General features: G+C 34.2%; 1 protein-coding gene across 3 annotated transcripts in view; it reads right to left on the bottom strand.

The window, feature by feature from the left end:
* Emcn (endomucin) overlaps positions 1-13,485 on the bottom strand; it is a 106,292-nt gene extending 92,807 nt beyond the window's left edge. For 2 of the 3 annotated variants that reach the window (XM_071614507.1, XM_071614509.1), the window contains exon 1: positions 13,289-13,484. In XM_071614507.1, the coding sequence (XP_071470608.1) occupies positions 13,289-13,355 (67 nt within the window). In that variant the 5' untranslated portion in view covers positions 13,356-13,484. Of the gene's footprint in view, positions 1-13,288 lie in introns of all 3 variants that reach the window. The other variant, XM_071614508.1, reaches the window with a different exon arrangement.
* Positions 13,486-13,707: the final 222 nt, after the last annotated feature.

The following is a 13,707-nucleotide window of genomic DNA, read 5'->3' as shown; positions in this document are numbered from 1 at the left end:
AACTCAGAGTCTGCATTTTATTCATTTACCCAACTTTTGTTACAATTTTAAAAGGCAAAAATGGAAATATGCCCATGATATACATATAATGAATAAATCTTATCCAAAACCTGGTGTAATTGTGACCCACATTTAAAAATAGAATATTGCTGGCAGTTGCATGATCCCCTTGAGAACGTACTCTTATGAATTATCCCCTTTCTGGTCACCTTATACAGAGGTAATTGCCAATCTCATGTAGTAATCATCTTAACCTTTTTTTATAAGCTCACTCTCTGTGTGTACGTTTGAATATGGTAGAGTTTAGAGATATAAAGTAAGTATTTTTGTGATATTCTCAGTATATTTAAATTATTTTTCATTTTTTGATAATAGCTACAGTATGTTCATTATAATTGGTGTATACAATTCATTGAATGAACCACAATTTATTTGTATATTTGGCAATGAAAAACATTAAGCTGTCAATTATTTTTGACTCTTCTAAAAATACTGCTATGAACATGTTTGTATTCTTATTGTTTTGTATCTAGTTAAGACTGCCATTTTTTTGATTAGTTGGTTTTAATCTTTTACTGTTTTGTATTGTTTCCATATATTGTAGATGAGTTTTTTGGTCAGTTATAGAGATAATACATGTCTTTCATTTTATGACTGTCTATCCATTTTGCTACCTGGTCTTTTGATAAATGGTATGATTAATTCTAGTGCAATCAACTGTATGTCTTCTTTGGTTAGTACTTTTTATGTCTCTTCCTAGATTAAGGTTATGAACATAGTATCCTAAATTTGTCTTAATGTTTTTAATACTTTCTACATTTAAGTCAGTAATTCAACTAAAATTGACTTTGTATATAGTAATATACTGGAATCCAATTTAATTTTTTCCCTGTGACTAACCAGTCTTCACAGCAGCATTTATTAAAAAGGCCAATTCTTTCCCACTGCTATATTATAACATCTTTGTTTTATAATAAAGATCTATATAGCTAGAGGTCTGTTTTAAAGCTCTCTATTACATTGATCTATGTGGAATTGACCCCACTGTTGCTTGATTTGTCTACCATGAACCAGTTTGACAGTTTTAATTATTATATTTTATTATGGGACCTCATAATTAAAACACTAGGCTCTCATTTCTTGTTTTACTTACAAGAATTACTAAGGTTATCTTGATCTTATGAATTTCCATGTAAAATTTATAATAAGCTTATTCCACATATTGGTTTGTCCAATCAATGAACATAGTATATTTTTGTAATATTTCAAGTTTTCTTTAGTGTCACACAGTGAAATATCATTCATATCTTTTACTAGAATATGTATAGGTACTTGGCTTTTTGATGTTTCTTTAGATGGCATATTGTTAAATTATTTTTTTAAAATGCATGCTGTATTGATGAAAATACAATTAATTTTACATGAATTTTATATGTAGAAGCCATGATGAATAACTTGGCAACAAATTCTTCTGGATTTTCTACTTACACAATCATATCATATCATCTACAAATAATATTAGTTTTGTTATTTTCCTTTCTAATTCTTGTAATATTTATTTTCTTTTTTGTTAGCACTAGATAGGATATTAACACAATGTTTTTGTAAAAATAATATTGCTAGGAAAGATTGCTTTGTTTCCACTCTCAAAGCTAACAATGAATAATTATTCATGATGATTGCTCTAAGTTTTTGAAGTTACTGTATTAGATTAGGAAATTTGCCTTATTGTTTCAGTTACCTTAGTAGTTTTGTCAAAAATAAATATTGAATTTTTAGAAGTGATTTTTCTGCATCCACTGAAATGATCATACATCTTTCTCCTTATTTTATCAATGCAGTGAATTGTGTTGATGGATTCTCTAGTTTTAGACCAAACTTCACTTTGCTAATTAATCCTAATTGAGCATGATGAAGAACCTTTCTAAAAATATTTCAAAAACCTTTAAAAATGAAATTGATCTATATTATAAAACATACCTCATTTTATAATATCACTGTTAAGTTTTTAATCTCTATTTTTATTCTCTGTAAGAGTTTATGTAAATCTGGTTTTATTATTTGAGTGTTTTGTTTAACTTTCTGGAGACACTAAGTGGGCTGAGAATTTTCTTTGTGGGAATATTAATTGCTGAGTCAATTTTGTTAAAGGCCTATTAAAATTTTGCATTTCTTCTTGAGTCAGTTTTGGTTGGCTATATTTCCTAGGAATGTATTTATTTTATATAAATTTCCAAAATGATTGGCATATTTTCATTACATTCACTCATTAAACACAAATTTTTTAACATAATCTGCAGGTGTATTTTCCTTTTGTTTCTTTTTTCTCTTGATTTGTATCTGCAGAGTTTTAGTGATCTTATATGTGAAGATATTCTTTGCACTATATATTTACCTTCCATTTCATTAACTTTTGCTCTTATTATTTTTTTTTATTTTCTCTTACCCCTTTATTGAGCTTATTTTTTTATTTCTTTTCTTTCTTTTTTTTAATATGGGCAATAAATTCCGTATAACTGATTAAACTGTATGAAACACCTTGTGTTGGAAAATATTTTTTTATCTTTATATTCAACATATTTTCTAAATGTTGAAGGGAGTACTGAAACTGGTTGCCTAATCAAATTATTGTTGAAAGTGGCAAGTTTTCTTGAGCAGCCTCTATGGTAGAGGCCAGGGTTTGTCAATGTTAATGAAAGCAGGAGGGAGATTTTAGTGTTAGTAGGGAATGAAGAGTAACTGTTTAATAAGGGATACTCAAACAGGCTGAAATTTAAGCCTATGTGCTAGGGAGAGTTCAGTAGTTCAATCATCATTTGTCCTGGCCAAATATTGTTTCTATTATCATAAACTAGTACAGGCAAAAAAAAAAAAAAATAGATTACACAGAATTTATACCAAAATTTTCCCTGGGATCAGACGACTTAAACCCATTCCCTAAATGTAACACCTCTGCTTACCTTGTGAGGATAGGATTGTGAAGAGAGCATTCTGCAAATGGAAAGGATGGATGCAGGGAAGGAGGAAGGAACACAAGAACTGTAATGTTTTTTATTTTGTTGTTGTCGTTGTTGCTATTATTATTTTTGGTACCAGAGACTGAACCCAGGGGCACTTAACCACTGAGCCACATCCCCAGTCCTTTTAATTTTTGGAGACAGGGTCTTGCTAAGTTGCTTAAGTCCTCGTAAAATTGCTGAGGCTGGCTTCAAACTTGTGATCCTCCTGCCTCAGCCTCTGTAGTCTCTGGGATTACATGTGTACACAACCATGCCCAGCCAAGAACTTTAACGGTAAGAAGGAATCCCACTGGCTACCAGGCCTGTAAGAGTGGCTACATAGGTGGTGGGGAATGGAGAATGCTCTACCCAAATCATGAGAGCATTTGGAAAGTCTCTCCATCTCCCCATCCAAGCTGTCTCAAAGAGGTTCTCTCTTCCTCCCAGACTCTTGTCGCTTTCTTCTACTCTTTTAACCTCCTTTTTACTCTGGTAATGTTTTTCTGGGTGTCAACGAGTTTCTTTCCCTCCTCCCCTTCTCTCTCCACTGAAATCTCTTTTCTAGCCCCAATCCTGACAGATCTCTCTAAATTTCATTCAAATAGTACACCATGGAAAAATGGAAAGAATGTTTCTGTGAATGTGTTCTGTGAGAAGTGTCTCTCATGGTAGAGAATTGGCCTTGGACATGCCAAAGAGATATTGTCAAAAATCCCCAAAGGAAGTAAATGCTGTGGAACAGAATTGGCACTTTGCTCCATAATGAGCCTAATAATAACTAGAAGGAAAATGGGACAAGATAACTCAGGGCAAAATGTATAGAAATTGTTTGTTACAGTAAAAGCATAAAATTGTGAATCTGAAAAAAATTTTAAAAACCCTATGATCAATTAGGAAAGCCACACTCACTTTATAGTTGTGGAAGTTAAAATCTTGAGAAGATAAATAATTTGCTTGCCCCAGTCCCATAGCAGGCTTGTGGCCCTTTGTAGCTAAAAATATAAGGCTCTTGGCTCTGACAGTTCTTTCTCTACCACTGAACAGCATTTTGATTACTTACAGATCTATGAATTTTTAAATCTTGAGAACTCAACTATCTGATGCATTTATTTTACATAATATTAGAATAGAGTTAATTACTCAATATACTGAACTTTAGAGTTGGAGATGTGAACTATTTACAACTGAATTTTTATAATTTGACCTAGTGAGGGTTGGACTCATCCAGTATGAACGGTTCAGAGTGGCCTGGTGAATGAGGCATAGAAGTGTAGGATAGTATTTTTATTTTTATTTTTATTTTTTTGTTAGCAAGAAACACTAGTGTTCAGATTGTCAATGCATTCTGGCATGATTTGGACAGTCATTGTGATAGAGTGGTGGGCATTCTATTTTTTTATACAAAATAAGATGAAAAGTTAGCTTCGTGAAGCAAATTGAATAAGTTCAGCCAACCAACACTGTATCCCCAAATGACTTTCACAGATTGTCCACTACATAGGCCAAGGATAAAAATAAACGTTGCCCTCAAGTAACTGAAAACCAATCCAGGAATGCTTTGGATATTTTCAATCCTGCTGACTTTTGAAGAAATGCAGTTCTCCAAATTAAAATAAAGGCTAATAACTAAATATCACCTATGTGACAAAAACAGGTCCTGGGGAGGAGGAAATGAGATCAGTTAGATGTTGTCCTACCTCTCAAGAGATTTATATCAGTTAGATGCTAACTGGTTCTAGTTAAAGATATTCAACTAGTTGTCAGTTTTGTAACTTTTCTTTGATCAGGTAAACCTATAGAATTTTAGACTTCAGTTGACATGAGAATCGAACAGAATAAATGAAACTGTCAGAAAATGAAAGGGAAAAAAGAAAAAAAGAAAAAGCTTATTGATTCAAATGAATTAACTATTCTAATCTCAATAATGTACTTGCTATTAATAAATCTTTAAGTTAGTTAAAATTGGATTATCAGGGAGAGATGAAACCAGGAGATGTCCTGTGGTTGGATAGAAGCATTGTCACAATGGCTTTGAGCTGATGAATGCAGAGTAGCCTCTGTACCCTGGGGAGAGTGTCCAGGAGCTCCGTGTTTGTGTCCTCACACTTGCTGAATACCCCAGGAGGGCAATTTCACAGTTCCTACCACAGAAAAGGATTTCTTTTCCCACTTCAGTTAAAAATAAATTCAATGTGTGATACAAATGGTTTTCTGTGTGATTTTTATAATCAAGCATTATTTCAGTACATGGCCATTTGGATGTGAACAGACACACACACACACACACACACACACACTATATATATACACACACACACACATATATATACACACACATAAATATGTATAAATACATATACTTATATATATTTAAATATACAAAATTTATATATATATAAATTTTAACTCAGAGGGTTTATATATATATGTGTGTGTGTGTGTGTGTGTGTGTGTGTGTATGTGTGTATATATGTGTGTGTGTGTATATAGAGAGAGGTTTTATGGTAAAAGAGAAATGGTGAAAAGACAGAGCCAGCTAGTAAGAAAGAATTCTGAAATTTATGCAATAGCTTTCTACTTATTCTGTGATTTAAATGTTGGTTAACATAATAATATCTTAATCGGAAATTATGATGTACATAGTGTTTAAAAATCTTTTTCTCACAGCTAATGCTATGTCAACATATATACTTTTTTCATGTTTAGTTACAGAAACTGAGGCTGAAAAGGATTTAATATGTTGACCAATTAAAGCATACTAAGAAGCAGAGCCACATTTTGTTTTGACATTGAGTCCAAGTTCTTTCCATTAAAGTATTCCATCACTTTGAGCAATGCCCAGTTTTTTAATACAGGTAATAATATTTGTGCATATTGACAGTTTGGGGGCTAAAAATTAGAATTCTCGTTAAATAAAAACACTGTTTTGCTTTTTAATTTGAGTGGTTAGTTCACAGATTAACTTTAAATAATTTACAAATCTGAAAGGCATTCCAAAGAATGCACAAGTTTTCATATATCAAATTGTGTGGCATATATGGTGATTAAAATATAATATTGCAACTATCTTTCTAGAGTCCTGTACTAATTCTATTGTGAAAATTTTTATGATCTTATATTTTAGTTGACGAGGATTATGATTATAATTATTTAAACACTCGCTTGTTCTGACTTGATTCAGCTTGGAATTACATTATTTTAACTAAGAAATGGGATATAATAAGCTACAGGATTCTGAGTTCTATAACTCAGCATGTTCATATAGTATTCACCACATGCCAGACTCTATTCTAGGTGCTTTATGCATCTTGCCTTATGTGATCATTCCAATATCCGCATGAGGTAAGGACTGTGCTCACCCCCATTTTACAGCTAAAGAAGCTGAAAGTTAAGTAACTTGCTTGAGTTCACACAACTAGCAAGTAGTCAAACTGAACTTTGAACTCAGACAGTTTGACTCCAGAAATACAAATGTGACCCAAAATGACTCATCTAGGCCATAATTATTTCTTTTGAGTTTCTTTTTTTTCCCCATCTTCTCCAGTCACATACTACTTTCATTGTTGTTTAGAGACACACAAATTTTATTTCAACCCACATAATGTTCAGGTAGACAAATGCCTATAGCTCCTTCCAAATGGGTTCCCTAAGAATGAATGGAATCAAGGATATTAGGAAATTGTTGTCATTACGTAGAAATGCTGTAGATGCTGTGAGAAGGCAAGGATTTATTAAGTACTCAAGTGGCAAGTTTCTAACCTTAGTTGTTTTGATCAGAGAACTCAACTTACTGAAGTGTCACCGTATTGGAAGATAGTGAGCTGTATGGGAAGGTTTTAAAGAGCAATAGTTCTTCATTTGATTTTAATCCATACAACCCCAGTATAATTGACTCCATTTCTAAGCCTCTAATTATTAATAAGTAAATGGGAATAATTCAGATAAACTTGAAATGTTCTGATGGAAGTAATGTGTGCAAAGTGTGTGGCATGGTAAATGGCAGATGATTGTAGATGTTGTAGCAATATTTCTCTGAGTTAATTTGGGTCAGACCCAATTGTGATCTCCATTTTCTGGTATTTGACAAAATTAGTACCGAATGACTGATTAACAGATTAAAAAGAAGTCCACATTTCAGTAAAATCAATGACATTGACATTTTTGACTACTAACCTCACAGAATAATTCATGACTGAGTATATGCAAGCAGGCAAATGATTGTCTTAGAACAGGCTCTGTTTAGAATATTGTTGAGTTTATTCATCTCATGATCAATCAATGCTTTTTGCTTGTTAAGTAGAGAGGAAGAAGGGAGGGTAGTGCATATTAATTAAAGCATCGGAGAATCTGTAACTAATCTATACCTAGGTATACACTATCACCCCCAAACCAAAATGTTTCCATCAAGAAAAATAATAAATCCTAGAGTTCCCCAGAAAGCTGAGCCTGAGACCAAAAAATAAATGTACAGTCAGTTTTTAAAGGAACATGAACCTAGGGGAAGGGAGAGAGGAACTAAAAGAGTAAGACCAGAGCAGGTTAGAAGAGGAAAGCATTTATTTGCTAGCTCCACTCATCCCTGGGTTAAGAGCTGTTCATGGGATGCATCTGCACTTGTAGCTCAAGCATCTGACAGTGCCAGGTGGGATTCTGAAACATACATTGGTACCAGAATAGCACCTGACAGAAAGCAATATGCATGAAAGTGAGGCGGGGTACTGTCTGGCTACACCTGTGTGTAGCTAGTTGCCACAGCAATAGCTGGTGTATACCGGGCCAGAAAAGATGTTGGGAAAGACAGAGCAGATGCCTAGTGCCCACATGGTGACTGCTTGTATTTACAGACCAGTTATGATCATCTCGACTGACATATCATTCTTAAGATACAAAACCTCTATTAAATTTTTGAAAGCATTTTTTCTAATGGTTGCCCAACATTTGGGACCCATTTAGTGGCCTTTCTAGCTTTAACTGACACTATTAATGTTTCTCATGTTGACACTGCTATTGTGGTCAACAGGACAAAAAAAATCTCCCTTACTGAGAGAGCTGCCCCTAACACCCAACAGGCATTGTTAGCCTAACCCAACAAAGCTGTAGTGACACATAGGAATCCAGAAGCAGCAAAAGAGAGGCTATTAAGGAATTGAATGTCATGGTAACTTTCTGATTTGACATTCAGTGTTTAGAAATGTGCACTCAGATTGGTCTCGAAGATGAAGATTTTAGAAAGTGATTGCTAAAGGGAAAAAAAGATTACAAGTAATTTGGATTGATAATTTTTCAAAAGTTAAAATATGTACCTGACGCTTGAAATGCTTTTCACCAATGAAAAGGAAAAGATGGGTAATTATCTAGGAAATTAAAAACTTTCTGAAACCCTCAAATGCTCATCTTTTTCCCCTAAATTTTCTGAATAATTACAGTTCATAAGATAAAACTGACAGTGAATGTGTTTCTGAATCTCCTATAAATAGGAGTTCTAGAATAATCACTTTTATTTTTAGGTAGGGACCATTGAAAAATGAGAGGGTAAAGAAAAAATGCTAAAGAAATGGCTTGGGACTAAATACTTTTCCCATTGATTTTGTTCCATATTATTTTACTTTTCCTACCATAGATCACCTATTACAAGTTAAGAGATGTTGATGTAGATTAAACTAAACAGAAGTACTAAGCAAAATGACCTGCTTTGAAGCAGCCAACTCACGGTACCTACAATGACACAAGAAGTAATGATGTGCAGTAGTTATTTTAACTTTCTTCCAACTTCTCTTTTTGTGAATTTTGCTTTTAACAAAAGCCATTTTGTGTTTTAAGGTTGGTTGAGAATATGGTATCTCCTGAATATTTCTAACTATATTATAGTATTACGTTAAGTATTTAATATCCCAAACAGAGAGTAGAGTCAATTCTATTTTGAAATTTTCCCTCCCAATGGTCAGAGTTACAGCAATTTCTTTTTTCAGATTTGTTGTAAAATTATTGTTACCTGAAAGTAGGTGTTCATCTAATATTATTGTGTTTTCTTCTGCCAAGTTTTGAGAACTGACTAGCTTTTGACAATATGCCCTTGTATTTGGTTATCACTTTCATAGCCTTGAATCAAAATAATCCACTCATACCTATGTTACGTAATTCACACCTGTTCATAACTTTTCACAAGGACAAAGTAGTAAGCTCATAAGTCATTGTCATGGGAAGGAATTTAAGGTGAAATGAAAGTAAAAGTGAAATTACATATATACATGCACATGCGCGCGCACACACACGTTTTCATTCATTTATACATTCATTCATTGTTTGCTGGGCAAACAATCTATAGAAAATATGCACCTTCCTTAAAGGACTTAAAATCTGGTAAAGGAGATAAGACACACAAATAACTGATGAAATTGGAAAATAAGTGCCATAGGAGAGTTAAAAATATAGGCATCAAGAAGGAGAGCAAATAGATGACCTTTCTTATTAATGCTATAATGAGCAGGACTAAGAACTCTTTGGATTCAGAACTAAAGAACATTCAACACCTCTCATCACCTACTACATCCAAAACCAAGGGTGTCCCAACTACCCACCAGGTAAGTTTTATTACCAAAAAAAAACAACTTGAATATCTTATCTGCATTTCAAGGTCAACATGTCAAAAACCAAAATCACTCTTCCACCAAACCAACTCCCTCCTTTCCCTTCCTTTGCTCCAAAGCCATTTGCCTATTTCTAATATTAAAGTAATGTCATTCTTATGTTTCAGCCTGTTCTATCATTGGCAGTAAAAATAATAAATTACACATTTTCTATTTCCTTAAACCTCTTACCAGACCTTTCTTTTCATTTCATTGTCATACTCTCAGACTTCCAATGACAAACTAATTTCTTTACCTTTTATCTCTCTTGACTCCAATAGTCTAGACAAATATTTTGCTGATAGATTGAGCTTCCTAATTTTTATTTCCAATCATACAATTCCCATGCTCAAACACACTTACAAGTTGTAAATTAATCAACTTTATGAATCAATATTTCTTTTTTGATCGTGCTGAGGATTGAACCCAGGGCAGCACACATGCTAAGCATGCTCTACCACTGAGCTATACTCCCAGCAATATGAATCAATATTTATCTTCCTGGTATTCCTGCTGCTATCTTTCCAAACTTATTTCTTAATACTCAGGAAATCCTTAACTCTGCCCAACACGTGGCCTCCCTATATTTTCAGACTAGAATACTATGATGTTTCAATGTTCATATTCAACAAAATCTGTTCATAAAAGCTCATAATTTATAGTTTTATATGAAGACTTTTCTGATGATCTTATACCACAAACTAAGCTAGCTGCAAATTTTCCATAATATTCTTTATTCACCTCTTGAGACCTTTACTATAATCAAATTTGGCTTATCTTCTTTCCTTCCCCACTTCTAGGGCAAAGGATGATTTTTATAAATCTAGAGCATTCAGTGTAGAATTTGCTTACAGTATCTTCAATCAATTTTTGTTTCAAGAAATTGAATGTTCAGTCACTAACAAATGAATTTCTCCAAGCAATTAAATCCTCCTTCAGATACCAATAAAGGGGAATCTATTTCTGTCTGAAAATGCTATTTTTTTTATTCCTGAATTAATGTAAAGTTTAAAAAGAAATGGCATCTGAAGAGTAAATACATATTGTTTCCAGGACCTTCTTTTGCTTAGAATCATCCTTCCTTTAACTTCTCAGTCCTGATAGTCAAAAGCTCATCAATCTAGACTTGAAAGCTCAAAGGAGCTTAAATGCCACTGTAGGGGTCTGTTCAGTTTTAAGTACAATTTAGAGAACTTTAGGAAAGAATGACAGTTTCCTTTCAGGAAACTCCTATATATATTTTTCAAAAGAAAAGCTTTCCAAATTGGACATTGTAAAATAGTATACCACCAACCAAGTAATAAAAGTCACTCATGCCATGTAGAAAGAGTCCTTGGATTTTGACAACACAAAAGCCTGTATTGTATTTATTAAAATCTGAGACTGACAAAAACATTAGAAAGGAAATGTGATCAATTTCTCTAAAAGATTATGATTTAGAAATAAATAACTATGCAAAAAGCAAGGATCTGCTTGACAACTTGTGAATGTTAGGCAGATGAAATGTCTCCTGCACCTTAGAATGTGTTAATCATCCTAAGTTTGGGGAACATGTGAAGCTCTGGAATCAGTGTGTTCCTGGCACAGGGAGTAAAGGAAAGAACTTACTAGATCAGCCTAGGAAATGCTTCACTTCCTGTGCCCGACCTGTGAAGGAAACAAAGCAGGCCAAGCCAGGTGCAGCAAAGACTTAAGTGCCCATGGGAAAAGCTCTTTCAGTTCCCTCTAGGCACCACATGGATGGTGGACGTCTGCTCCTATGCTGTAACTTCCTTTTCTCTGATAAATGAGGCAGTTTTGTTGTTGTTTTGCTTTGTTTTTAGATGTCACAGACACTGGCCTTTAGTTAATAAGTGGGCTTATCGGCAGAAATGGAGAGAGAGAGTCATTGTTTAAGTTTTGTGTGTGCACAAATGGGAAACCATCTTCCTTGGGTTAACAGTTCATTAGCAAGATGATACTGTTTAAAAAAGGTTGTGCTCATTACCAGGGAGCTCAAGGAGGCTGGCGCTTCACCAAAGCCAACGTAATAGGAAGAATCTGCCAGACCATTCTGCGATGTCCTTCACCTTCATATCTTCCTTATTGACAAGTTTTGGAAGCTAATTCTATTGATCCTACTCCACTTTGTTTTCAAAGGACGTGTAATCCATTCTGAGTTTAATAATGCTGGCAAAATGCTGTACTCGCTGATGCTTGCAGACCTGGACCTGCCAGCAGCCTAACACAGACTTTCGGAATTTATATTAACCTGGCATGTACTTGTGAGCCATGCTTTTTATGGCATTGAGATTCTTATCAGTCTTTGTCATGCGGATTGACTTTACTCATCCACTAGCGCATTGATTTCTGTGACAGCTGATATACATTCTTTATTTTTAAAAGTCAGATTCTTAATAACTCTTCTAAGTTAAAATTTCTGCCTTTGATACCTATTGCAACCTAACTCTGGAAATTCCAAATTGCATGGGAAACAAGCTATGTGATTCTGCAATGTTGTGGAATTTGTCTTAACTTTTTACATAGATATTTTGAAAAATTATTGACAAAATGTTGATCAAAAATGATTGATGAGATGTTGCTTATTTTTTCCCTACATTATACTTATACATCAGAATTTTGTAGGCAACAAACTTTTGAAAAGAGCCCAGACAAAATAAAATTAGAACTGAGTTTTTGGATATTTTCCCCCTAGGATTTCTCAGGATCAGAATCAATCTTTACAACTATGTTCTTTTATGATAGTTTGGTTTTCACACTTATTAAGTCTGTCCTGTATTAGAATCACTTGTTTATTTCTCCCAATGGTACATTTACCTCCATAGGCAAGGGCATCTTACTCATTTTTATATTCCTTTCACTGCCAAATATAGGATAGGAGCTTAATAAATATTGATTACATTTAATTAGAATTACAATGAATTAATCAGGGAAGGTTAAGAGTCAAACATAATCATTTCTTGCCACTGTTCATTAATATAGTCAGGGATTATGTAGATACATATATATCCTTTATAGGAGTTTCTTAACTTGCAGTCAAGCAACAGGGATTTTGTGTTTACATATTCTTGAAATGTTATGCAAAATATGTGCATATGTTTTGATGCATGTAGATTTTTGTAACAAAACTCTATAATCTTTAACTAAATGAGTCTCCCTGTCTCATCCCAACAGTTTAAGATATTAAGATTCCCTTCTTTAGGCAGCTGTACCCAACTTCTCAATAGATCAGAGCTGATAGACAGTTGGAACTAATATAGGGGAGCATCTGTGATGCAACATTTCCAGTTACCAATCTTTCAGCCATTCATAACAATCTTATTGCTTCTGGACTTATGTCTAAAAGGAATACATATTTGAGAAGTGGTGCATGTTAGCCAGCATTCTATCCCCAGATTTTTCTTCTGTATATTTCTAGTGCCTTTACGATTTCATCAAACACTTCAAGTCTATGGCATCAGCAAGTGTTTCCCTTCAGTGAAAGCAAATGTTCTCTCTATGGCACTGTCTCCATGCAATGGAAGTCAATGTCCACAGGCTCAATTCAGCAAAAGAATCGCTGTATCAAAATTTCAGGAAAAGCTCCCTGAAGGTAAACTAAGGCTAAGAGCTCATTCATAGTTATTTCTCATCCACACCATCAGAAGAATAACAAATTGGTACCTGGGGTGATTTCACAGCTGCAAAGACTGAACAGAAGAAAGAGAGTGGTCACTTGAAGCAGTTGCATGGTGCCTGTGGATCCTCACAGTGGCTTCTCTCTTCAGAGTAAGGCAGGGAAAATTTCCTCCCAGCCTGGCAGGGCCTTATTAGCAAATGGAAAAGGTGTGCTGAATGTGAGCAGCCACTGCTCATTCCTACTTATTTTGGGGGCTCTGATAAGGAACGGGAGGAAATACACACACTCCCTTTGGGAGTTCAGCAGAGAGGAGATTTATTGTTTCAGTCCCTTACAGGAACTCTTTTTTTTTCCCCTCTCTTCCTTTGGCAGCCACTTGTGTTTTTGTTACTACATTATTTTGTTCTTCTTCAACTAAAAGGTCAGGATGGGTTTTGAACAGAAACAGATTCTTCTTGAGAAT

The sequence above is a fragment of the Marmota flaviventris genome, chromosome 7, assembly GCF_047511675.1.
Source record: "Marmota flaviventris isolate mMarFla1 chromosome 7, mMarFla1.hap1, whole genome shotgun sequence".
Taxonomy (NCBI): Eukaryota; Metazoa; Chordata; class Mammalia; order Rodentia; family Sciuridae; genus Marmota; species Marmota flaviventris.
Note: the sequence above shows the minus strand (reverse complement) of the source record. Positions and strands in the feature narration are given on the sequence as shown.